General features: G+C 36.9%; 6 protein-coding genes across 6 annotated transcripts; all 6 read right to left on the bottom strand.

The window, feature by feature from the left end:
- Positions 1-466: 466 nt before the first annotated feature.
- Positions 467-2,964, bottom strand: LOC110705648 (putative disease resistance protein RGA3). Its single transcript, XM_021883549.1, has 2 exons — positions 1,578-2,964; positions 467-976 (listed from the first exon to the last, which is right to left on the bottom strand). Exons 1-2 carry the CDS (start codon positions 2,834-2,836, stop codon positions 943-945), a joined length of 1,293 nt encoding a protein of 430 aa, XP_021739241.1. The 5' UTR covers positions 2,837-2,964; the 3' UTR covers positions 467-942.
- A 6-nt stretch (positions 2,965-2,970) lies between these two features.
- On the bottom strand, positions 2,971-4,938 carry LOC110705256 (putative disease resistance protein RGA1). The gene has a single exon (XM_021883100.1). It carries the CDS (start codon positions 4,936-4,938, stop codon positions 2,971-2,973), a length of 1,968 nt encoding a protein of 655 aa, XP_021738792.1.
- A 3,691-nt stretch (positions 4,939-8,629) lies between these two features.
- Positions 8,630-9,255, bottom strand: LOC110705647. The gene is made up of 2 exons (XM_021883548.1): positions 8,898-9,255; positions 8,630-8,813 (listed from the first exon to the last, which is right to left on the bottom strand). Exons 1-2 carry the CDS (start codon positions 9,216-9,218, stop codon positions 8,673-8,675), a joined length of 462 nt encoding a protein of 153 aa, XP_021739240.1. The 5' UTR covers positions 9,219-9,255; the 3' UTR covers positions 8,630-8,672.
- Positions 9,256-11,889: 2,634 nt separating this feature from the next.
- LOC110705646 lies at positions 11,890-15,987 on the bottom strand. Its single transcript, XM_021883547.1, has 6 exons — positions 14,430-15,987; positions 13,410-13,524; positions 13,174-13,269; positions 12,749-13,072; positions 12,569-12,666; positions 11,890-12,472 (listed from the first exon to the last, which is right to left on the bottom strand). Exons 1-2 carry the CDS (start codon positions 15,886-15,888, stop codon positions 13,514-13,516), a joined length of 1,470 nt encoding a protein of 489 aa, XP_021739239.1. The 5' UTR covers positions 15,889-15,987; the 3' UTR covers positions 11,890-12,472; positions 12,569-12,666; positions 12,749-13,072; positions 13,174-13,269; positions 13,410-13,513.
- LOC110705645 (putative disease resistance protein RGA3) lies at positions 15,965-17,982 on the bottom strand. The gene has a single exon (XM_021883546.1). It carries the CDS (start codon positions 17,907-17,909, stop codon positions 15,990-15,992), a length of 1,920 nt encoding a protein of 639 aa, XP_021739238.1. The 5' UTR covers positions 17,910-17,982; the 3' UTR covers positions 15,965-15,989.
- A 1,728-nt stretch (positions 17,983-19,710) lies between these two features.
- On the bottom strand, positions 19,711-25,673 carry LOC110705644 (formin-like protein 2). The gene is made up of 4 exons (XM_021883544.1): positions 23,661-25,673; positions 22,161-22,318; positions 21,366-21,589; positions 19,711-20,591 (listed from the first exon to the last, which is right to left on the bottom strand). The coding sequence occupies exons 1-4, from the start codon at positions 24,559-24,561 to the stop codon at positions 19,790-19,792; spliced, it is 2,085 nt and encodes a 694-aa protein (XP_021739236.1). The 5' UTR covers positions 24,562-25,673; the 3' UTR covers positions 19,711-19,789.
- Positions 25,674-25,764: the final 91 nt, after the last annotated feature.

Genomic DNA, 25,764 nt, shown 5'->3' with positions numbered 1-25,764 from the left:
AACTTTTACTTTTGATCAAAGAAATCTATTGTTACTATAAGAAATTGCTTAGACAATCTCTTTTTAAAATGTTATTTCGTTACTCAATTATAAGTCTTGTTGTCGCAAGATAGGGTGCATAGTACACGCAAATACTAATACAATAATTAAATGGTTTATTAACTCAAAGTTTACTTAAGAAAAAATTATTACGCTCCACATATTACTTTGTATTTTGTATCAAGAATAGGTGAACAAAGGTAAAATTTAATAGTACCAGAGTAATGTTCAGCTGCATTTTCTAACAAACGGGAAATTAAACCACGTACAATAATCCTTCGATTGAGCCTTCGTATATTCCCCCTTCAGTGTGTCTTCATTCACCATTTCTGACAGTCAACAGTGAAGACCTCGGCAAGAAAGTGATATGCCTCAGCCTCCCCATCCACTTCTTAAGCACATAACAAGTGAAATGATGTTGCAAAGAGAAGCTGAGGCATATCTCGTGAAGATTAATACAGTAATTTAATACATACAAAGGAAGGTCTATATAGTGTATACCATACACACCAAATGATAAACATGGGAAGCACTCACATCAGTAGGAAATAATCTACATTGTGAAATATCAAACAAGCTACAAAGTTCATACTGAAGAGACAATCAATCATATATACAGAGTACCTTATTAATTTTCCGGTGTTGTATTTCATCTACACTTATTTACAGATTCAAATGTTCTGTCACAAAAAGTTACAAGTATACATAACTCACAAGCAAAGACTTTGAGTTACTAGCTTAATATCTATGGACCATAAATTACAATCTCTCTGTAATATTTTACAGTTTGATTCAAGTCCTAGAGCCTTATATAGTTACATTTGATGAAGTATGTACCTCTGTGGCGCAGCAAGTTGTCTTGTTTGTGAATTTGCTATACAGCTAGAAAAGTGTTGGGAACCTTTAGTTGTTGAAGTCCGAATCTGTCCAGAGAAAACTTTGCATCAACCAGTTTATGGATTAGTACTTTGTATATTTTCCCATTTTTTTCGTCCAAAAACACTACTCCATTATAAGAACAAAATGCCTAACACGTGTGCTGACTAATAATCCATCCAATACAGTGTACAATAGTACAAGTATATTTATTCTCCTATATAGGCTATAGTAATTTTTTTGGGATACTTACTCCAGACAACTTGAAATTTTTTGAAAAAGATATAAATTACGGAGTATAATATTAATCTGATGGATCAAAAATCCATTCTTCATATTACATGTTTAATGCTTATAAGCTTTTAATTGCATAATATGCATTCTTGATTATAAAATTAAAAAGAAAGCAATTTCAACTAAATTTCTACAGTTATACGTAAATCACTAGATATTAAAATTCAACTCCTGACTTAAAAGGCCAACAGTTGAATATTCCATATATATATATATATATATATATATATATATATATATATATATATATATATATATATATATATATATATATATATATACTGTATTTCACATCACAATAAACACTCAATTAAAGCCATCATCACATGAAAAATAATACAGAGACTGTTTAGGGTTGAGAAACTCACAAGTGAACCTTGGGAATATGTTGGAGAAGGTGGCAATCTGGGCCATTCAGCTTCTTATATCTTTTTATCAGATCAGGACAATTGCAGATATCAAGTATCTGCAAAGAGGTAAGGTCTAGTAATGATTGTGGAAGTGATGCTAACTTTGGACAATTAGAAATCTTCAGCTCATGCAACAATGAGAGGTTTCCCATCTCTTCTGGAAGTTGAGTCAAGTTGTCAAAGAATCTAATTTCAAGTTTCTGAAGCGTGGTTAGCCAAGCAATACCTTGCGGGAGCTCTTCTTCCGGATCTTTACCACCAGAGATTTCGAGAATCTCAAGGACAGATAGATTTCCCACTGATATGTTTTTCAAGCTTTTGCAGCTTATAATTGTGAGATGCCGAACAGAACTTAAAGATTCTAATATCAAACTCTGCAGTTTCTTGAAATTGTTTATGCTTAATTTCTGTAGATCAGACAACCTACTACTGATTGTCAGAGAAGCTGGTCCATCATCAATCAATGAAATATACAGCTCTTTTAATGAGTTGAAAAGAGTGGATGATGATGATGATGGTGCTTCCTCATCAATTGACGTCAGATTCAATTCAAACACCTCCCAATTGATTTCTAGAGCACTTAATGACTCCAGCTTTGGTGCTAGAGGCAATGACATCAACTTGAAGCATTCATAAACTTTCAATTGCAAAAGACGAGGAAACAACAACTTCCATGGCTCACCAATATCATCATAATCCTTTGATGGTCCTGTCCATCCCTTTACTTCACATAAATCCTCCAATTGCAAAACCTCTAAGGATGGGAAGTAGACATTGCGGGTTCCAGAACCACCCTTTCCACCTCCACCTCCACCATCCACCAAGATGTCTTCATCTTCTAAATACTCCAAGGCACGAAGACCAATCAGAAAAAGATTTTTAAGATGAGGCAGCTGGCTCAAGTGAGGCAAAACTCTGATATTATAGCAACCATAAATTCTAATGGAAACAAGACTAGATAGCCCATCTAACCATCTACGTGGCATCTCAACTCCTTTGTAGGATAAAATTTCAAACTTTTTAAGATTTGGAGGCAATTGCAAGCACATTAACATTTTATCCATTTCACCTAAAGTAGGAGTAACTTCTGCTTCTTCCATAGAACCAAAATATAATTCAAGACACTCCAATTGCCGATTATCCTTCAAAGTTACCCTCTGTGCTTCCACAACAGCATTGCTTCGCCACATGCTAAAATCAATACGCAGAGATCCCATAAGATTTAAGGCTGGCAAAGAGTCTATACCATTGTTTTTCGTAACTATAAAATTATCCAACTCTTGCAAAGATGTCAATTTCCCAAAATCTGATGGCAAATCACTCAAACCACTCAGATGATGTGTCAAGTGCCTCAAGTTGGCCAATTTGCCAAAACCTCTTGGCAACTTATCCAGTAGGAAGCAACCACAGAGGTCCGTGTTTGCAGGTTCTCTAATCTTGTTACGTCATCTGGAATACTTCTGATACGATCATTCCATGCAAGGTTAAGGTATCTTAGATGTCTCAACTTCCCTACAGTATTAGGGACCACAAAGATCTTCATACCCATTAAGTTTAAGACGCGCAGACACTGAAATTTCAAAACCATCATTTCAAGAGATGATGCTTTTATAATACTCGTATTATTAATCCAATCGAAGCTAAATAGCCTCAAGGACCGCAACTTCCTAGCAGCAAGCAATGACACTGGAGCTTCCCATCCAGCATTTTCCAGCCATTCAACTTCAACACTCACATGCATAACTCCATCAGTAGTTATTAGGTTTGACGGCTCAACCAATAGCTTCATCTCTTCACCAGCTATATCTTGAGCCAAGTCATGCACTAAATCGTGCATTTCACAGAAAATAATGTTCCCTTCTTCACTAAATTCCGGATTATGAAATAAATTCCTTCCCAACAATTCCATATAGTATTGCTCTCCAATCTCTGAACTTGATGGATCAAAATATCCTTGCGCCATCCAAAATCTAACCAAATGATTCTTATAATAAGAATAGTCCTTGGGAAACAATGAACAGTAAGCAAAGCATTGCTTTAATGGCGGTGACAAGTAGTCATAACTCAACTTCAACACTTGCATGATGTTATTGTCTTCCTTCAACTTTGTCTTTGAGAGTCGAGCATTTCTGATTCGTTGCCACTCTTTCTCGCTATTTACAGAGTAGAGAAGGCCTCCAACAACCCTGATAGCAAGGGGAACATTTCCGCAGCTATCAACGATCTCCTTCGCAAATATAGTCAAAATAGGATTACTCTCTTCTTGTTTCAAGTTAAAGGAAAATTGTTTGAAAAGATTCCAAGACTCCTCTGTTGTCAGGAGTCCTAGATTGTGGGCTTCTGTTGTCCCAACAACTTTTGCAACATTAGCAGAGCGTGTTGTAACAATTACTCTACTTCCACTTGCACCACATCCTAGCAAATTAAGGAGATCCAACCAACTATCCCGACTTTCATCCCATATGTCATCTAAGACAAGAAGATACTTCTTATCTTTGATAGATTTTTGGATGCCTGATTTAATCTGACCAACTAAGAGTCTATCAGAATCCTTATCACCAGTGAAGGATTGGTAAACTCGCCTCATTATAGTATTTTGATCACCTACCTCAGGCACACAGACCCATTCAGTAAGATGAAAATGTTTCCTAATAATCTCATCATTAAAAATCAGTTGAGCAAGAGTTGTTTTTCCGAGACCCCCAAACCCCACAATTGGAATCACAGTAATCCTTTTCCCATCATCAAATTTGGGATCAAAAAGCATCCCAATTATAATGTTTTTATCATTTTCTCTTCCTATGACATCTTCTACTTTCACAAAAGATGCTGTTTGTCTATTGCTTATTAAACGCTCCATTGGCAATGGCAGTCCTGCTACAAGGTTAGCACTCAAGTTCAAGCCATCCATATCTGACTTGATGGCATCAAGTTCTTTCCTTATAGACTTGATCTCATGAGCCAATTTTCTATTATTGAAAAAGGGGCCAGACTTTGAGAATAGGATGCTTACCTTTGCCAGCGTGCTCCTCTCAACCCGCATATTCTGGCGGTCAAGAGTAAGGACGTGATCAAACAAATCATCAGCTCGGTACAGCACTTGCTTCAGCTTCCGAAGCCAGAGCTTGATCAGCTCACTATTCTCTCCTTCTTGGCGCCTCTCAGCATCACAAACTCGAGCCTGGATAAAAGTCATGGTATTTTCAAGCTTCTTTAGATCATCTCGAGCACCCCACCAAGAAACAACCTCTTTAAAGGCAGGTTTACCCAAGGAAACCAAGGATTTTGCAACTAAATCGGAAATAATTCCTTCTGCCATTTTCGTATTATTGGTGTTTCACTCTCTTTTTCTCTCCCTTTGTAACTTTTTGTGAATGATGGATGTATTCTGGACTTGGGTTTGTTGTATAAACTCTATGTGAGTGCTCACTGGTGACAGTAGGTGAAACCAACACTCAATCTCTCTTTTTCTAAATACAATTGTTTAGTTAATGAAGTTTTTAAACATATTAATCATAATTTAATGGTTTAGTCTTCACAAAGGTAACTGTGAAGAAAGTGCCAGACATTTACCATTTTCATGGGAATAATAAACAATATTCTCTAACAAATTGACAAAACATCTGCATACAAAAATTTTGAAGATTCAAGATTTATCAAAATTAAATAACCAAAGACTTTTAATGGTATAATACTACTTGTATTATCCCTAACCAATTCACAATCATTATTCATTATCCATCGTAATCTCTTATCCCTATCACTCGTACCAACTACCAAACGCCCCGCAACACAATAACATGTTATGAGTAATAGTGTAATACATACAAAAACCAAGAATAGGAGGACAAATGTAAAAGATGATAGTACCAAAGCTATGTTGAGCTGCAGTTTCCAACAAAGGGCAACTTGAACCACGTACAATTATCCTTCAATTGAGCCCTCTCACATTTCCTCTTCAATTTTGAATTTTAAGGTGCCACAAAAAATCTCGTAAAACATTCCTTTACTACAATTAAAAGCTGAAAAACATTGCCTAAAGTGGGTAAGCTTGCAATTAGCATCAATGAAAAGCTCCATGAATCACTTGCTCAGGTCAACGTCAACCCAATTAAAACCCTAATATTTTTTCTGGGATACCACTAATTTAGTCCTAACGTAATTGTGGAAACAATTTGGACTAAACACCTAATTAAAATTTGAATTTGAGTTTGAATTATTTAGATGAATCTGGGAACAAATTTCTGAATTCAGTTTTGAAGTTTTGGGGAAGAACAACAGAGAAAGGAGGGAAATTGGGGGAAGTTGGTTGATTCGGTTTTTTTTTTTTTTTGGTTCCCACCCGGTTCACTTTGGATTAATTCGGGTTCAAGCTTAGTTCTGGGTGGTTAATCCCTCCCCTTCCACCGGGACTTGTTATTCATCGCCCGCAAATCTCTACATAAAGCCCACATTTTATAATTTTTTGACAAATTTGCCCTTTTTATAATTTTAACCGAAGATAAATTTTTCGCACTAAAAAAATGTGGAGCAGCACCGGATCGCCGAGGATCACCGGAGAATCGCCATCGTCATCGGAAAACGAGGTTCGTAACGCATCGTAAGGACGAAATGGTGGCTGGCGCCTAGCCAAAAGGCCATGCCGTGGTTGTGGCGCCTAGCCAGGACGCCGCCACCGTGGTAACGGCGCCTGGTGGAGAAGCCTCGACCATGGTAGTGGCGCGTGGCCAGGTCGCCGGAGCCACGGCCAGGGCGCCTGGCCAGGACGCCGCCACCATGGCGGCGGCGTCCTGACCAGGCGCCCCGGCCAGGACGCCGCCACCATGGCGGCGGCGTCCTGACTAGGCGCCCCGGCCGTGGCTTCGGCGTCCTGACCAGGCGCCCAGGCCGTGGCTCCGGCGTCCTGGCCAGGCGCCACTAGGGGAATATTTTTTTTTTTTTTTTTGGTTGGTTTTGTTTTGTTTTTGTTTTTTTTTTTGATTTGTTTTGTTTTTTTTGTTTATTTGTTTTGATTTTTTTTTGCTTGTGGTGTTTTATTTTGTTTTGTTTTTTTTTTTTTGGAATTTTTTTGTTTTTGTTTGCTTGTGTTGTTTTATTTCCTTTTAATTTTTTTTGGAGGGAATTAATTTTTTTTTTTAATTAAGTTTTTTTAATGCATCTTTTATTTTGTGTTTGTTTTTGTTTTATTTTGTTTTATTTTGTTTTGTATTTGTTTATTTTTTTTTATTATGGTTTTTTTTGTTTGTTTATTTATGTTTGATAAATTTGAAATGAAATGTGTGTTATTATTTTGTTTTTTAAATGTATTATGCGTTAAATATAAAAATGATATTTAGAAATTTAAAATTTAGAAATTGCGTTTGTGATAATTTTGTGTTAAGTGTATTAATTTAATCTTAATGTAATTATATTTATACGTTATATGTTATTGTTACAGGATTATGGTGGAGACGGAAATGATTACAGTGGGATTTTTGTACATGATGGCCTGTTCGAAGATGCTCAACAAGCGATTGATTGGGCAAAACAGGTTGCAATTAGATCAGGCTTTTGTTTAGTAGTAGCAACTCATAAATCTCAACGGGATGGTAGAATGGATCGCATTTTGAGATGCGACCGTTATCGCAAAAGAGAAGAACGAGATTTCAGTAAAGCGATTCGGTTTGACTCAAAGCGGAAAGGTTGTGGGTGTCAGTTCCGAGTTAAGGTTCGACAACATCAAAGGCGTGACGGTTGGGAAGTGAAGGGTTACGGCAAATGGGGATATCACAACCATGAGCTGATAGCATACAAAGTGGGGCATCGGCAGTTAAGCGGCCTAAGTCCAGCTGCGAAACTAGTTGTAAAAGAAATGAGTGATGCTCAAGTGAAGCCCGCTAAAATATTAGCGTCTGTGTTAGAGAAATTCCCCGAAGACCAGCCAAACCGAAGACACATCTACAACGTCAGACAGAAATTGAGGTTTGAACGGTCAGAGGGAAGGAACCCTATACAGCAGCTTCTGCACCAGGCACAAGCACGTGGTTACCTTTACTGGTTTGAATCTGACGAAGACACATCGGAGGTAACTCATTTGTTCCTTGTCCATCCTGATTGTGCTGATATGATTTCGTCTTGGCCATCTGTGATTTTGATCGATTCAACGTACAAGACAAACAAGTACAAGTTCCCACTGGTTGAGATGGTTGGGATGGCTCCAACGAACCAAAACTTTCTGATTGGTTATGCAGTCATGAAGGATGAGACGGCTGCGAGTTACCGTTGGGTGTTGGAAAAGTTGAGAAACTACATCGGCCCAAATGTACAGCCATCGGCCATCATAAGTGATTGTGAGGGAGGTCTTTTTGCCCCTATAGCGGAGCTGTTTCCGGAGTCGAACCATTTACTGTGCACATGGCACATCAACAACTGCGTGAAAGTCAAAGCCTACAATCTTTTCAACAAGAATTTAGTAACAGCAGAGACATTGGTAAATGGTAAGTGGCGGAAGATCATGCAAGCTACCACAGAGGCAGAGTACGATCGAGCCTTGGAAAACTTCTACAAGTGTGCAGTCATGCATTTCGGCCTTGGTTTACATAGTCGAGCCTATTATCCATGTACAACGGTTCTGCCCTGGTGTTCGCGCGAGACCGTCACCAGACCGGTAAGGGACGTTGCTATTGGATTTCTTGGGCCGTCATACAGACATTTTATCCGATTAGACATGTCACCCGATTTTCCGGTCCCACATATCATACCGAAGTGGTATGAAATTCGTAGAGCAAGCGTGGAGGGTTGGGATGCTTTGTACCATGCTCGCGTGCAACAGTGGAACAATTTAATTGCCATGTAGTTTTTGTTGATGTACACCTACCTTTTACTATGAGGCCTTGTATTGTCAATACTATGTCATTTCTATGTGTTCATTTTTAAAAGATAATGTTTCATTTTAAAAACTAACAACAATAATTTCACAATATTACAAACTAAAAAGATAATATTGAATTTTAAAAACTAAGAACAATAATTTCAAATATTACAAACTAAAAAGATAATGTCTAATTTCAAATATCAGTAATCCCTCTGTGACGCCCACTGCCACTGCTCAAGGGTCCGTTCCAGATCGTCAATAACAGCTCTGCCTGATGCACTCGTCATGCAGTCCCTTTCCTCAAAAAGTCGGTGTCCCAACTGCATAATCTTGCCCATCCACTACACAAAACAAAAAACATGAAACGACGTATTATAAATATATATATTAAAATAAGAGAACAACAAATAAAAGATGAGACGTACCGCATAAGAGGCAGTGGCAGGTGGCACATCGTCATCATCTGCGTCGTCGATGTCTTTGATCAACCTCGGGTGCGAGTGCCGGATGTACCATTCCATGTAGTGCTGGTCACACATGGCAGTCACCCCACTTGGCGGCCGCTGCAGCTCCGCCGTCCATAGGCGGGCAACCATCGGAAACTGCTCCCACATGGATATCATGTTTGCCGGCCATTGGACGACGTACTCCTTCGACGACGCAGATCGTACCGCCTTACTGGGCCATGCCGGTGGAGGTGGGACAACTTGGACAAATCCAAGCTGGCGAAGACAGCGCTGCGGCATGTACGCCTCTACGATCTCGCGATACTGAATCAGTCCGGTGTAGAGGGTCCTGGGTACCCTATTACTAGGGTTCTGGCCGAAAGGCATCCAGTTCACCTGCACATTATTTAAAATCAGTAACAGTCATAAAATAAAGCATCAGATTGTAAAAGTAGAAATAATTTAATCACTGTACCTCTAAGGGGGACTCCCGTCTATAGGTCCCCCGGCCACCTCACCCCTCACCATCCAATAATCATTAACGGCCCTCGACCGTTTTCTGCTACCCGCAGACACAGTGGACGCAGATGATGTGCCAGATCTACTAACAAACCTACCATCTCGACCCTTACGCACATCTACCCTATGCGTCTCATACGTATCATCAAGCCTCTGACTGAATGGACCGTAATCATCATATGGTCCACTCTGATCGTCGACATCCTCATCTGCATCATCCTCGTCCTCGACCTCCTCCTCCTCGACCTCCTCCTTCTCCTCCTCATCATCATCATCATCATCTTGATCGTCCGCAGAACAGTGCACCCGTTCTCTGCGGGCCGAGGCCGAAATACCACGGGATCTAACGTGTCTGGGCCCCGAGCTCTCCATTGAGTAGATCGTACTCCTCACGACGTCAATACTCTTCCCCGCACCAGGTCCAAATTGCGATGCCTAACTCCAAGTAAATAACGAAACATAATAACGAAAACAAATTAAAAAAAGTCGAAAATAAACACAAAAGCAAATAAACAAGTCACGGAAATAAAATTATAAACATAAAAAATATAAATATATACAAGACAATATACATATAAACATAAGAAATATAAACATAAACATATACCAAAAACAAAAAATATAAACTACAAACAAAAAAAAAACAAACATAAACAAAAACAAAAACAAAAAATATTACCAAAAACAAAAAATATAAATACAAAAAAGGACGAAAATAAACACAAAAGCAAATAAACAAGTAACGGAAATAAAATTATAAACATAAAAAATAAAAATATAAACAACACAATATAAATAAAAACATAAAAAATATAAATATAAACATAAAAAAATATAAATATGAACAAAACAATATACCAAAAACAAAATATATAACCAAAAACAAAAAATATAAACAACAAACTAAAAAATGAAAAACAAAAACAAAAACAAAAAATCAAAAATGCAAAGAAAAAACCAAAAACAAAAAACTAACAAAACTTAAAAAATTTAAAATTGCAAAAACTTAAAAAAAGAAGAACATCAAAATTTTAAAGAAAATTTATAAAAAAAAAAAGGGAACTTATAATTTTTTTACATACAAAAATATAATTCAAAAAAAAAAAAAAATACATAGGAACATAAAATTAAAAATTAAAACCAGAAACAATTTTTTTTTTAAAAAAAAAAAATAGAACATAAAATTAAAACAAATAAAAAAACAAAATTTAAAAAAAAAAAGATAAAAAAAAAAAAGGAACATACAATTTAAAAAAAAGAAAAACAAATTTTTAAAAAAAAAAAAAAAAAAATTCGAAAATAAAATTTAAAATTAAAAAAAAACAAAAAAAAATTTAAAAAAAAAAAAAGAGAAGGAGGCGCCTAGGCAAGACGCCCGTACGGTGGTGGCGGCGCCTAGCCCAGACGCCACTACCACGGCCGTGGCGCCTAGCCTATGCGCCGCCGCCGTGGTAGTGGCGTCTGGGCTAGGCGCCCCCACCACCGTATGGGCGTCTTGCCTAGGCGCTTCCTCCGTGGTGGTGGCGTCTCGCCTTGGCGCCCCACCGTCGCCGGAGGTTTTTTTTTTAAAAAAAAAATTACAAAAATTTAAAAAATTACCTTCTGGCCGGCAAACCGCCTTCCGCCCACCGCCGGTGCCGCCACTTCCTTGCCGGGCCGCCTCGACATAGCTCTGGAAATAATTTAGAGAGAGAAAGTGGAAGTAGAGAGTAGAGAGAGAAATTGTGTTTTTTAGTTTGAGGGCAAAAGTGTCATTTCACTCTTATTTTGTGGGCTTTATGTAGGAATTTGCGGGCGATGTTTAACAGTTCACCTTCCAAATTCCAATTATACTTGTGTGGGGGATTGAACACGCGGTATTTTATGTAATTGTGAGTTTGTGACACTATTATCTAAGAACTATATTGCGAAGTATTTGTTTGTGTACTACGGAGTAACTATTTTTTTTTTAATTAAGGTAATGAAAATTCTCTTGCAAGTAGAGTGGAAATTAAGAATCTCACTTGTTAGTTTGGGGTAAGAGTTAAACCCTCTCATTGATAAATAATACTCCGTAGGTATGTTGATGCAAATGCGCATTCGTGCAGATGACATACGATATAGCTTCAGGTAAGAGTGTAAGACTAAAATTTTTCATTATGAATCATTGTATCTTATGTTTCATTATGGGACAGAGTAGCTTATTAAATTATACTCCATAATATACTTCGTATTAATCGTTGTACCCTAGTAAAAACGCAATTTAAACTATGGCCTTACATCATTTTCAAGCTAGATATAACAAATCACAATTATCATTCTGAAAGTCTATACGGCAGAGTATTAATTAAACTATAGTTAAAATATGATTTGATATTTCGATGTTGCATATCTATTAAAACATAAAGAACAGTTAGTGCAAAAATTATGTCATGACAGCCATTATCATATATGCCACATTTAGAGAGGCTTTAATCGCCAAGCCAGTTCTTTAGAGAGAAATAGTTTATTGCTCTATGGATTATACACACTTATAACAACTGATTCAATATCAAAAGTTTAAAAATCCACACATCCAAAACCCATGCAAATATTAATATATGAAGTCATGTCACTAAAATCAGAAGCTAGTCACTTGACTTATGTTTGTACATACAGCAAAGTGTGATTGGATTAAACACTTTGACATACTGGCTTTGGTTCATATAATAGATTATACAGAGCAAATTTGACACGACCACATATATCGTCTGAATTGAAGCTACATGTGGCTCGAACAAACTGACCACATACACCATGACAACCCCAACACTAGCCTGTGATTAGCATCACTGTGTAAGCTTTCCCCACCTTCTAGGAAGGGTTGAAAAGTTCCACCAATCATTTGCTCATCAGGCCAGTAACAAACAGGGGCCTCAATTTCATTTCACTTGTTTCGAGCTTGGTGTATTTGCCGTTGCATGCATCAATGATGCACATAGCCTGACATCTCTAAAGAGCATTTAAAGTCACCATCTTCACTTCAGTACCTAGCTACAGGCTACAGCATTCCTGCACTGGTAACTCAGAAAATTACTCAATAAACTTCAGCTAATAAAAGGCAGTAGGCGATTCATGTCTGAAATTTTAAAACTAAAAGCTTGCAGGATCACCTGAGTGAAGATATTATGGATTACTTTTCCTCTGATTTGATAGCATTGAGACTATTTTACAATAGAAACTTGTTGTAATAATCAGCATATGGGAAGAGCTGCAATAAACATAACAGTTAATGATTAATTTTAGGAGACAAATCTACATGAAAAGCCAATTGACAAAATGAGGATGCTTACAGCAGAATGAGTTGTCTGTCATGGAGCTATTGTCACAGCATTCACCAATTGTACTTTGGTAATTCATCAGATTAATAAATGAGCCTGATTTGGTTCTCTCAATAGGCTACCACCAGTGGCGGATCTAGATATTTCAAAATGGGGGTGCAAAAAATTTTAAACTTTATAGCGCAAAAAAAGTCACCAGGGGCCTCAATTTCATTTCACTTGTTTCGAGCTTTGTGTATTTTCCATTGCATGCATCAATGATGCACATAGCCTGACATCTCTAAAGAGAACTTAAAGTCACCATCTTCACTTCAGTACCTACAGGCTACAGCATTCCTGCACTAGTAACTCAGAAAATTACTCAATAAACTTCAGCTAATAAAAGGCAGTAGGCGATTCATGTCTGAAAATTTAGAACTAAAAGCTTGCAGGATCACCTGAGTGAAGAGAGCATTGACTATATTTCCTCTTATTTGAGAGTATTGAGACTATTTTACAAGTAGAAACTTATTGTAATCAGCATATGGGAAGAGCTGCAATAAGCAATAGTAGCAGTTAATGATTAATAATTTCAAGAGACAAATCTACATGAAAAGCCAAACGACATAATGATTAGGGAATACAATAATGATAATTCCTGCTTGAAAGAACCTGGGAAGGCTGGGATGCTTACAGCAGAATGAAATTGTCTGTCATGGAACCATTGTCACAGCATTCACCAATTGTACTGTGGTAATTCATCAGACCAAAAAAGCAGCCTTGATTTGGTTATCTCAATTAGCCACTAACTGTCCAATTGCGAAGATATGATTAGAAATTGTTGATCCTTATAAAAGAACCTAATTCTTATAACTAACACAAACAACAAACCAGGTAAATTATTTTCATGCAGACCTATCCAAAGCCCATGCATCACACAAACTGGACCAAGTAATTGTCAGTCTCTGTCAATAATCATGTGTTAAGTCCAGTATCTTCAATAGTTCAATTATCTTTAATTCGATAAGCAATAATAGTTATCTCATATTGCTCCTTATTATCTGGTGAGCACAACAGTAATTGTCTTGTGCGCTTATATCTTGATATTAGTGATTGAAATAACACAAACACTTCTCGTTTCATGTTTATGTGATGCATGAGTTTTAGATTTATAGTCATTGGCTTATTTTTTATCACTAATTTAATTATCAAAAAAAAAATTATAAAATATTGATTGTATAAAAGTGTAAAATGAGGCGAATCTAATAAGATATCACATGACAGTATTTAACTTTCATTAACTATAAATAATATTCCGTAAAAGCTAGCCAAAATAGAGTATGTGAATAGTACACAAAGTCAAGGAAAGATGGAAAAGATTAGATAGGAGTTAGGCACAATTTATCTCTAAGATAAAATAAAATTGTTTATCACATGGTATATTCGTAAAAAATCAACAAGTTTATCTAATCACCATCAACTGTGGAGCCCGTATTTAATAAAAAAAGTTATTGATTTATTTACAAAAATGTCATGTAATAAACACAGTTTATTTATCACTAACTAATATAAACTTATATATTCGATAAATTTTATACTTAATCCATTAAATAGATATAATAATAACCAAAGACAAATATGACTGATATGAGTAATAAATAAAATACGAGTAATACAAAGACAGAATGTAGGAGTGGGGGACTAAGAAACTCACAATAAACATCGGGAATATGTTGGAGAAGGTGGCAATCTTGGCCATTGGGCTTCTCATATCTCTTTTTCAGATCTGGACAGCCCAATATGTAAAGCTTCTGTAAGGAGGTAAGGCCTAGTAATGATTGTGGAAGTGATGCCATTTTCGGACAATTAATAATCCATAGCTCACAAAGCAAGGAGAGGTTGCCCATCTCATCCGGGAGTTGTGTCAACTTATCGTAATTTTGAATTCGAAGTTTCTGAAGCGTGGTTAGGCAAGCAATGCTTTGAAAGATCTCTTCTTCAAAATCATCACCCACGATAAAATCATCGCCCCAGATTTCCAGTGTGTCAAGGACGGAGTGTTTTCCCACTGAAATGTTTTTCATCCTTTTGCACCCTTGAATTTTGAAATCTCGAATGGAATTTGAAGATTCTATCATCAAACTCGTCAGTTCGTCGCATCGGCGAATTTTTATACTCTGTAGATTAGAGAACCTACTACTGATTGACAGAGAAGCTGGTCCATCTTCAATCAAAGAAATATCCAACTCCTTTAATGAGGTGAAAAGAGTTGTTGACGATGAAGAAGCTGGTTCCTCATCATCAATTGACGTGGAAATGATTCTTTGAGCCTCTATTGACATGAAGTTGGGGCAGAAATGTGATGTCAGTTGCATAAGACAAGGAAACAACAACTGCCTTGATGATGGTGGTGAAGCTGCTTCCTCATCATCAACTAACGTTAAATTGGATTCAAACACTCTCCAATTGATAGCTACAGCTTCTAATGACTCCAGCTTTGGTGCTAGAGGCATTGAAATCAACTTGGGGGAGTTACCTACTTTCAATTTCAAAAGACGAGGAAACATTAACTGCCTTGGTTCACCACCATCATCCTTTGATGGTCTTGTCCACCCCTTTAGAGACCATAAACTCCATAATTGCAAGAACTCCAAGGATGGGAAGTAGACATTGTGGGCTCCAGAACCACATTTTCCACCATCCGCCAAATTGTCGTTTTCATCTTCTACATACTCCAAGCCTTCAATTGCGTTAAGACAAAGTACTTTGAGATGAGGCAACTTACTCAAGTGAGGGAGAGCTGTGCACTTACTGCAGGACAGAATAACAATGGAAACAAGCTTAGAAAGCCCATCAAACCATGTACGTGGCATCTCAACTCCTTGGTAACCTAATACTTCGATAATTTTAAGATTTGGAGGCAGCTGCAAGAACGTTAACATTCTATCCATTTCACCTAAATCAGGAGTTACATCCATGAATAAAAACATTAAATTAAGACTTGTCAATTGTTGATAGTCTTTCAAATTTGCCCTTTGTGCTCCCACAACAGCATCAATTCGCCACTTGTTAAATTTAATATTTAGATATCCAGTAAAATTCAAGGAAGGTAGTGAATCTATACCATAGTTTTCCCCAACTATAAATGAATCTAACACTTTCAGAGATGTCATTTTCCCAATTCCTGCCGGCAAATCACTCAAATCACTCCCAGAGATTCCCAAGTGCCTCAAGCTGTCCAATTTACAAAAATCTCTAGGCAACCCTCTAAGATTTAGGCACCCACAAGGTTAAGTGTTTGCAAGTTCTGTAATCTTGTTATGTCGTTAGGAAGACATTCAATATCAAAATTTCTTGCAAGATTAAGGTACCTTAGATGTTTCAACTTCCCTATAGAATTTGGGACAACGGAAATATTCATACGCTTCAAGTCTAAGACACGCAAAGATTGAAATTTCAAAATCACCATTTCAAGAGATGATGGTTGAGCATTATAATAATCTCTAGATACTATCAGTGACCGCATCTTCGTAGCAGCAAGCAATGGCTGGGGAGCTTCCCATAATTCACCATCCTCTATGTTTCTCAATTCAATACTCACATGCACAAGTCCATCAGCAGAAGATATTTGATCTAAAGGCTCGACCAATTGTTTCATCTCTTCACCAGCAATAATTTGAGCCAAGTCATGCACTAAATCGTGCATTTTGCAGTATTCGTCACCCTCACTTTCATCTTCTCGGTGATCTTGAAATAAATTCCTCCCTATCATTTCCATAAAGTATTCTTCTCCGGTGTCTGTACTTGATGGATCAATATATCCTAGTGCCATCCACATTTTAACCAAATGATTCTTACTATATTCATGGTCCTTTGGGAACAATGAACAATAAGCAAAGCATTGCTTCAATTCTGGTGGCAAGTAATCATAGCTTAACTTCAACTCTTCCATGACGCTATCACCTCCCTTCCCCTTTTCCTTAGAGAGTTGATGAGTCTTTCTAATTCGTTGCCAATGTTTCTCATTATTTTCAGAGTAGAGAAAACTTCCAACAACCCTTATAGCAAGGGGAACATTTCCACAACTATTTACGATCTCCTTCCCAATCTGAACCAAATTAGGATTTCTCTCCTCTTTCTCTGATACAAACGCAATTTTTTTAAAAAGATTCCAAGACTCCACTTCTGTTAGAAGTCCTAGATTGTGGGGTTCTGTTGTCCCAACAGCTTTTGCAACTTTAGCAGAGCGTGTTGTTACAATAACTCTACTCCCACTTGAACCACAGCCAAGCAAACTAAAAAGATCAAACCAATGATCCCGACTCTCATCCCATATGTCATCTAAGACAAGCAGATACTTCTTATCTTTAATTGATTCTAGTATGCTTGACTTAATTTGATCCACTGAGAGTTGACTACTATCCTTACAATTACTCAAGGACCGGTAAACTTTTTCTAATACTCGGTTCTGGTTATTTACCTCAGGTACACAGACCCATGCAGTAAAATTAAAATGTTTACGAACCCCCTCATCATTATAAACTAGCTGAGCAAGAGTGGTTTTCCCAAGACCCCCAAGCCCCACAATTGGAATTACAGTAATCCTTTTCCCATCATTATTAGGATCAAAAAGCATCCCAATAATAATGTTTTTATCAGTTTCCCTACCAATGACATCTTCAGTTTTCACAAAAGAGGCTGTATCCCTATTCCTAAGGATTCGGTCCCCTATGGATAGTGGTTCATCTCTATGATCAGGATAGGGATTCAATCCTAAGCCAGCAATGTCTGAACTAATTTCATCTAGTTGTTGTCGAATAGACTTGATTTCACGAGATATTTTCCAGTTAAAATAAAGAGTGCCAGACCTCGAGAAAGTAAGACAAACCTGCTTGCGCTTGTTAACCTCCATCAGCTGTTTCTGGCGGTCAACAGTGAGGACTTCATCAAACAAGTCATCAGCTTGGTAAAGCACCATCCTCAGCCTTCGAAGCCACTCTTTGATGGTATCGTTTCCATGCTCTTCCTGGTGCCTCTCAGCATCTCGAACTCGAGCTTGGATCATCTTAATGGTTTTCTCAAGCTTCTTCAGATCATCTCGTGCACCCCACCAGGAAACAGCCTCTTTAAAGGCTGGTTCAGCCAAGTAACTCAAGGCTTTTCCAGCTAAGTCATAAAGAACTCCCTCTGCCATTCTCTCTCTCTCTTTTTTTATTTTATTTTTATTTTCTCTGCCTTATGTGAATTGTAATTCTTGTAAATGATAATGAATGAATTCTGAACATAGCTTTCACCTATATATATATATATATATATATATATATATATATATATATATATATATATATATGTAAAAGTTGTGAATCACACTATTAACCAATAACGAAGAATAATCTCTTTTTTACACTTGGAATAAACAATTAGAGTAACGAACAATCATTTATGTTGATGTTGATTTATGCGCAAGGAAAAATATTACTTCACAAGTATTACTAAAGGAACGAATGTTTAGATATGGGAATAACATTTCTCTAAAGGTATTATCTAAAGAGTACTCTGTATTTTGATTCTATGTTGAGTCATTCGATATCCTCCGATAAATTTTTTTCATCGTAATTTACATGTCTTTTGAAAATGTCTATTGAATCATTTTTTTTTTTTTTTTTTTTTTTTGAAACAACATATTTTTAAAATTATGATAATAAGACATTTTGAATCATTTCTTTTAGGGATGTATTTTTATTACAACAATATGTCTCGTTCTTTATCACTTGTAAAAATAAAAATACTTCGTAAATAGAAATAATCACATTCGGCATTCACATGTAAATTATTTTTCATACTTTACCAATCAAGCAAACAAATTGGGACGGGTAAAGTAATACAAAAGGAGAGAATATATAAAATATAGAATGTCTTTTCCGGAATTAATCGCAAATATGCGTACCTTGATTCAGTAATGCTGTAAATTTTCAGTCGACATTTCCTCAAACACCTTGCGTGCATTCCTTTGAATACTTTGATGTTGGGGATTGAATATTCTTTTTTTGCTGCCCTTCATTTCTCCTTTTGTGCATCTTGCAACACAATTCTATAATGTAGCAAAATGATGGTAGTAACGAATCATAAAAGGTTAAAAGTTATGGATGGCTTGGAGAATAAAGTAAGGGGAAACAAGTAACATCCAACTATGAAAATCTAACTTGTATTTACTCTATACTTCTGTAATACAATTAAGATATATCAAATATTATGTTACTGAGTATAATAAAATAAAATCGATTGCTAACTTCATATAGTGATTCCAAATAGGCAAGATATTGTCCGGCTCCAAAAACTAGAGCGCGTACATTTGTAATAAATGGTTTATATATAAGAAAATTTAATACAATATGTAAATTCCTTAAAATAAAGATACATTTTGTTGATATGAATAGTACTCCTATCAAATCCTTTTTTAAGTAAAACTGAGATATTGTATGCAGATCTAAAGTAGTCAATGTATAGTCTTAAAAAACGAAGTACCTTTTATAAACTTTTTCTTATTAATAATTAACATTTGAATCATGAATTAGTTAACATGCTCAAAGTGAAATGTATCGCCTAAGATAATTAGATAAACAAAGAGTGTATTCTTTTACTTAACATTCAAAGGTTTGAACTATTTCACCCAATGTTTCTTAGGTTAGAACTATATACATTTTCACTCAATGCCTATTGGGTTTAAATTGTACGAACACAGTATGTTTTTATCCTGTGTGTTTTTGGGTTAGAACGGCACATTCTTTCAGATAGTGAGGTGTGCGTATTATTGTTGATGACCATTTTAAATACTTTGTAAGTGTTTAAATGAACAATGTCCAATCGGGTGCATAAACTAAACATTATCTAAAAGTTACCCTTTTATAAAAAATATACTACGCACCTTCACATAATCACACCTTTACTGTCTGTAGGTAGACTCAAAGATGCAAGATTTGGACGAAACAAAAGCAAGTCAAAACTCATTCTTACCCATTAAAATAACTTATACAGAAGCACAGATAATACAACAGTCAAAATAGTTTTACATTGTCAAGAAGGAACGCCATTAGAACTTTGGGAAAGTACAATGGCCCTCAGTTTATTATAAGCATCATAACAGGCGTGAGCATATTCTGACAAAGCTCTAAACAGCTCAGGCAACCGTGTTTTAAGAGTTCCAAGTGACTTCTCTCTAACTTGAACACAATGCCTCTGATGTTTTTCCTGCTCTTCCTCTAATCTCTTTCTTAAGGTCTCTACTAAAAACTGTCTTTCTGATACCGGATCTTTGCCAGGCCCGTCTTCACCTCTCTCAGGGTCCATTGCTTCAGGACCCTTTCGCTGCATGTGTTTATGATACCAATCCTCAAAAGCCTGATTCTTTCTTAAGAACTCCTTCCTCGTCTCTTCACATTTTTCCTTCAGCCTCATCTCCTCCTCTTGGTGCAATATGATGGTCTTTATCACAGCACTAAAGGATGAGATGGCGGTTCTGGTGACCTCATCGGGGAGCTTTTCTAGTGAATCGTGCCATGCATGGAGGAGGGTTTGAATTGGGGGGTGGTGGGCTCGGGGTGGGGAAGAAACCTTTTCCTTGAGGTTGCTTTCAATGGGGATGAGGTTTAGCTTCAACCAACTGTTGAGTGATCGAACATAGTGTTTCTGCTGTTCTACTAGAGTCTCAAATCGTTCTTGCCATTGTTGAATGACATTGGAGAGTTGGATGGTGCACTGATAGTGGAGCTTGCTAGTTTCCCGGGGAGCAAGCAAGACATCGAGAGATTTTAGTTCTGTAGAAACCTGCAGCTGGCTATCATGGTGTACAGAGATATCCTCCCACATCTGAGCCATTCTGCATTGATCATCACCAGAAGTCCGGCAGATTAGCTAATGATGATTAACACTGTAATTTGAAAATTAGATACCAGAAACTATATCTTGGGAATAAGGTTTTAATCATTTGTTTGTTGATCTTGCCCACGTGTTAAAGAAAAATGAATTGAAACGATTACAAGGTAATATAACACAATGGACTGGAGGTGAAGCACCAAACTCTTGTATATAACGCAAAATTCGAGTGGGAAAATAATTAAGAGATTTTCTCCAGATACTCTGAAGTCTGAAAGTGCAAGACATCTATGATCAACTTGAGGTGGACTCTTAAAATAGTTAAAATTGACAAGGGTGAAAAAATTGGTTTCCACTTCTAACGACATACTCAACTATACCTTTAAAGGGTTACTAGGGTAGTAACATATCAAATGTTTAATAATTGGCATTTGGCAGCCCAACAAAATCCAGAAATTCAAAACACCACATGGCAAATCTTGGCCAATTCAAACCTTATATGTACTGGTTCTCTTCTTTTAATGGTGTGCTCTCTCTTATCACTCATACAAACAAGCAAGGATAATAGTTTTCTAAAAGGAATCTGAGGTTGATCGCTGTATTGAGAGAACTAGTCGATGTAAGATCTCTAAAGGCTAAAATCCAATCAAACATCTCAATGTTGTCATTAATCTCAACAGGAAAGAAGCAAATTCATTGACCAAGCAACATAGGTGGCAACCTCAGATAGTGTATGAAAGATCTATGGTAAAAAGAATGCTAGGAAAAAAATATATACCTGTCAACTAACTCAACAAGTTTTGGGTACAACTGCTGATCTCGCAAATCATTTACTTCTGATACAGTTGAGTCCATGGACTGCATGTCAACAATGTATCGAGTGTGCAAATGACTAACGGCTGCTTTTGTTTTCTCCAATGAATCTGCAGTAGCACCACGTTTTTTCTGTCTATTAAGAACTGAAACCTTTCTCTGATACTCCAGCTTCATCAGCTCACCAGCCTAACAGGTAAAAGCAAGCAAAAACCATCATGATCTCAGAAGTATCACGATATCATACTAATAAAATTATACTGTACTCCTGTGGCTTAAGAGTGAAACACAAAAATGTTACACTAAACACAGGTGACAGGTGTGTCAGATTAAACCCTTGTTAACTTATGCTTTTGTTAATAATATTAAACTTCAAAATAGCACATTTTTCTTCCATACCAGAAGGGAGCTCATAATTATAGTAGTTAATCCCCCAGATAGTAACAAGTTTCAACTTCAAAATTTCCAAAGGTACAAGGCTACAAAGCAGCAAGTTGCATCAAAGGCTTAACACCATGATTCTGTAACTAATTTGTTTGAAAGTCTCTTTTATTTCACACATTATACCAATATGCCAAATACAGCATGAGATTTAATCAGAGTTTTCACATGGATATTAGCAACTGGCTTTCATGCCAAGATTCTGTGTGGACCCCACTTTGATTAGAATTGGTTGGGTTCACTTTTATGTAATATTCACCACCACACATGTAGATATGACTCATATGAGATATCAATTATCTTGACATTAGAAATGTACCTTAACTTCTTCATATAGCTTTTTCTCCCATGCCAGCAGTTTATCCAAGACAGTGGCAAGTGACTCACTGTCATCGGGGTCAGTTTTCCCCCCATCAGGAACGCCCTTTGATGACCACGTAATGACACGCATAACTCTGGCGGCATGATCAACAGGCACTGGAAATAGATTTTTTTTTAAAAAAAAAAAATAAAAAAAAAATTAGCTTATACATAGTACATTCATCCAAAACAAAGAGCTAGATCAATTCAATGTAGGTGACTACATACAACTATAATGCAAAACAGCTCCAAACAACACAGTTTATGTTGTTGGCTTTCAGCTTTCAGGGATAGTTGATGTATATTTCCCATTAGTAGTAGCAGACTAGCAGCTAGATTTGAGTATAATACATATTGACTTGCAAGCAAACTCAAACATTATTATATAAAGGGATTTAACAGCGATTAAGTAATAAAGTTGGTCATTTGCCAACTCCTATTAGCATTACCAGTTACCACAGAAAAACAACAGAGAGAACTAAAAGGACCAATCATCAAAGCAATCTCGGTGTGGCTGAAAAATGACCTAAACAAGGATTCTCCGAGGGTACGACAATTTTCGGAAACAATGTAAATGAAAGAATAGGAATTGATAATGATGTCAATCCTCGTGACCAGTACCACATCCTCATTTACCACTTAAATGTAGCTCACATATGCTAGCAGAGATACAAGAAATGCATTGAAAAATAGATGAGGTATCAGCAAGAATATTCTGAATATGTATAGAAGGAAGACCTTGACTAACATGAACTTCATCATAACCTGGATATTTTTTACCAGAATAACAACACGCCCTCACCAAACATGCACTCTTATAAACCTATTTGGTAGCCCAACTCACCAAAAGCTCAAGTCCAGGCATTCTGTTAAGTTAAAGATATGTGAAGTTCGCGAATTCATGATGTTCCTTCACACAACTTTGATGGGAAACAAAACACATTTGAGAAATACCTTCAACTTATAATAGAATATGAACTTCCTTAATTAAAAATGAGCATTGTCTAAATTATATTTGGAAGACTCGAAACACAAGTATAATAACTCAAAAGAAGCCATCTCCCATGAAAATGCAGCAGGCTGCAGGTTGGATTTAATTTTTATCTGAGATTATTATAATTGCTAGAAACAAGTATACAAACAGATAAAAACAAAGGGCACAACAAAAACAATCAAACGAAAGTGAAGACAAGAAATAATTATATTGCCACTAGATACTACAATCTCCCAAAGAAATATCAAACACTAATCACAACAAGCCAAGTTAATTGATCAAAAAAAAAAGCCGCAAAACATAATCAAACATCCAACATTATCAAGTATTATTGTTTGACATAAACTAATTAATTAAAATTCCATAAAATGGGACCACAGTCAACCACAATATATAATTCTCTCAACAAACCACAAGAACAAAAGGAACCAAACAAAATTAAAGACAAAGAACAAAGAATTAAACCTTTATTATCAGCAAAACTAGATTGATATTGAAACTTATGAGCTTCCAATAGCTTAGTAACATTTTGAGCACACTCTGAAGCCTTAAGAAAATAATCATCAATTAATTCCAAAACCTTCATCAAATTAACCTTATTACCACCACTATTACCACTAGCATCAACATTCTCCACCTTACTACTCCCCATCAAAGCCTCCGACGGCGCGGAGTTAGAATGCATAAAATGCCTAACTCCGGCCTCGGAAGGCGGTGGGGGCGGCGTCTCCATCCCTAATTCAACCACCACCTCCGCCTTCTCGGCGGGTTTAAACCGATTTCTCACATTCTCTTCCTCCTCCTCTTCTCCTTCCTCTTCATCTTCCTCACCTTCTTCATCAATCTCATCTAATCCAGCACCACCCATCATATTATTATCATCTGACATAAAGAAATAATCCCAAGCCATCCCTTTAATAGCACTCTCCTCCTCCCCCCTCCCAACCTTCTCATCCTCCCCGCCACCTCCACCGCCGCCTTCCACCTCCTCCAACGATCCCATACTCGAAACACCGCGTTTCGAAGCCGAAAACTCCGGCATTGTAACGGACCGTTGGAGGGGGGAAGGGGTGAAGACGGGTAATGGAGGGGGAGGAGGAGGGAGCGGCTCTTGTGGCGGTGGCGGTGGTGATGGTGGGGGCTCGGCAGATGACACCGGCGGTGGTGGGGGTTCTGTGTCAGCTGCCGTCTCTCCGTGCCCGTAATCGCTTAGCGCTGAACCGGCGTTTCGAAGGGCGATTGCGTAAGCAGAGTGTCCTACAACAAAAGCGCTTCGAGCTAAAACGGCTTCTTTCATCAAGATTTTGCGGTCTTTACAACGGGATACTGCTTCTTCATTGTCTATTCTTGACTGAGCACACCCCATTTCTTGGTTTACAGTGAAAATGGGGTTTAAAATCTGAGCTTTACTATAAAAAATGAGAGTTTTTTAGTATACCCAGAAGAAGAAATTGACGGTTAGAGTTAAAACAGGTTGAGAAATTTAGGTGAAAATGGGTATTTTTGGTAAAAATGTGAGTTTTTGAGTATACCCAGATGAAGAAATTAACGATTTGAGTAACAAAAAAATAGGAAATTTATGTGAAAACCCAAGTGGGAAAATTGAAATTGAAGGTTTTTGGGTACAAAAGAAAGTAACTTTAGAGATTTATAGCTTAAAGTAGAGTTTTAATGGAGGTGTCTGGTTTAGAGGAGAGAGAAAGAAACTGACAAAAACAGTGAAAAAATGGTGGTGATGGGAAGGAGAAAGCGGTGCAGATGGTTATGGAAAAGCAAATCTTAATTCTTGTGTTCTTGAGTTTTAAAATTAGTAACGTACACATTTTTTGAGGCAAGAAACGGCGTCGTATTGAGGGGTTTAATAAAAGTTTTTTGTTGTTTTAGGGAGTTATGTCATAAAAATGGTGTGTTAATTGCTCAAATTAGGCAAATAAAAATGGTAAATAGTGAAATTTGTTGTTTTACCAAATAAAAATGTAACTTTTTCTTTTGACTAAAAACAAAATGGTACTAGGGATATAAAGGAAGTGGGGTGCTTATTTTCAACCAAATGGGGTGTGTAATGAATGGTGTGGTACACCCCCAAACCATTGTCACTATGTTGAAGTATAACATAGATATATTTGGTACTTATGATTTTTGTCCTTAAAAAAAAAGTGAAAAGGAAAATAATAGGAGCTCATAATTTTAAACTTTATTAGGAAGTATATTAATAAATAGAAATTGATATGTGACATGATAGAATATTATTTTTATTAATAAATTGAAACTTTATTAATATTTATTAATATTTTTCGGCCTCAAATTGGGTCGGGCCCGGCTTAAGCTCGATTTTATTTTTTTTGGCAAGTTTGGAAATACGTTTTTTATGCATCTTTAATTGATTTTTTTGGTCATATTCGAAAAGCTCGCACGACCTGACAATTGGATTTGGCTTTGGGCACAAAAAAATCCAGCCCGACCCATGAAATGGGCTAATTTTTGGCTTTGGCCCGACCCGCCCATTGATCACCTTTAATCTTTATACAAAAAGAGATAACCCACGTTACTCAATTTGAGTAACAAATTG

This window comes from Chenopodium quinoa, unplaced genomic scaffold, assembly GCF_001683475.1.
Source record: "Chenopodium quinoa cultivar QQ74 unplaced genomic scaffold, ASM168347v1, whole genome shotgun sequence".
Lineage (NCBI taxonomy): Eukaryota > Viridiplantae > Streptophyta > Magnoliopsida > Caryophyllales > Amaranthaceae > Chenopodium > Chenopodium quinoa.
Note: the sequence above shows the minus strand (reverse complement) of the source record. Positions and strands in the feature narration are given on the sequence as shown.

Excerpts from the sequence above, each read along its gene's own strand:
- LOC110705648 (XM_021883549.1), bottom strand. The coding sequence starts at position 2,836 with ATGGGATCTCTGCGTATTGATTTTAGCATGTGGCGAAGCAATGCTGTT. Across the intron at positions 977-1,577 it reads CATATTCCCAAGGTTCACTT|TTTTCTCTGGACAGATTCGG; the intron begins GTGAGTTTCTCA and ends GTTGATGCAAAG.
- LOC110705256 (XM_021883100.1), bottom strand. The coding sequence starts at position 4,938 with ATGGCAGAAGGAATTATTTCCGATTTAGTTGCAAAATCCTTGGTTTCC.
- LOC110705647 (XM_021883548.1), bottom strand. The coding sequence starts at position 9,218 with ATGCCGCAGCGCTGTCTTCGCCAGCTTGGATTTGTCCAAGTTGTCCCA. Across the intron at positions 8,814-8,897 it reads CTGCCACTGCCTCTTATGCG|TGGATGGGCAAGATTATGCA; the intron begins GTACGTCTCATC and ends TGTTTTGTGTAG.
- LOC110705646 (XM_021883547.1), bottom strand. The coding sequence starts at position 15,888 with ATGACATCTCTGAAAGTGTTAGATTCATTTATAGTTGGGGAAAACTAT.
- LOC110705645 (XM_021883546.1), bottom strand. The coding sequence starts at position 17,909 with ATGGCAGAGGGAGTTCTTTATGACTTAGCTGGAAAAGCCTTGAGTTAC.
- LOC110705644 (XM_021883544.1), bottom strand. The coding sequence starts at position 24,561 with ATGGGGTGTGCTCAGTCAAGAATAGACAATGAAGAAGCAGTATCCCGT. Across the intron at positions 21,590-22,160 it reads AGCTATATGAAGAAGTTAAG|GCTGGTGAGCTGATGAAGCT; the intron begins GTACATTTCTAA and ends TTTACCTGTTAG. Across the intron at positions 20,592-21,365 it reads CTTGTTGAGTTAGTTGACAG|AATGGCTCAGATGTGGGAGG; the intron begins GTATATATTTTT and ends TGATCAATGCAG.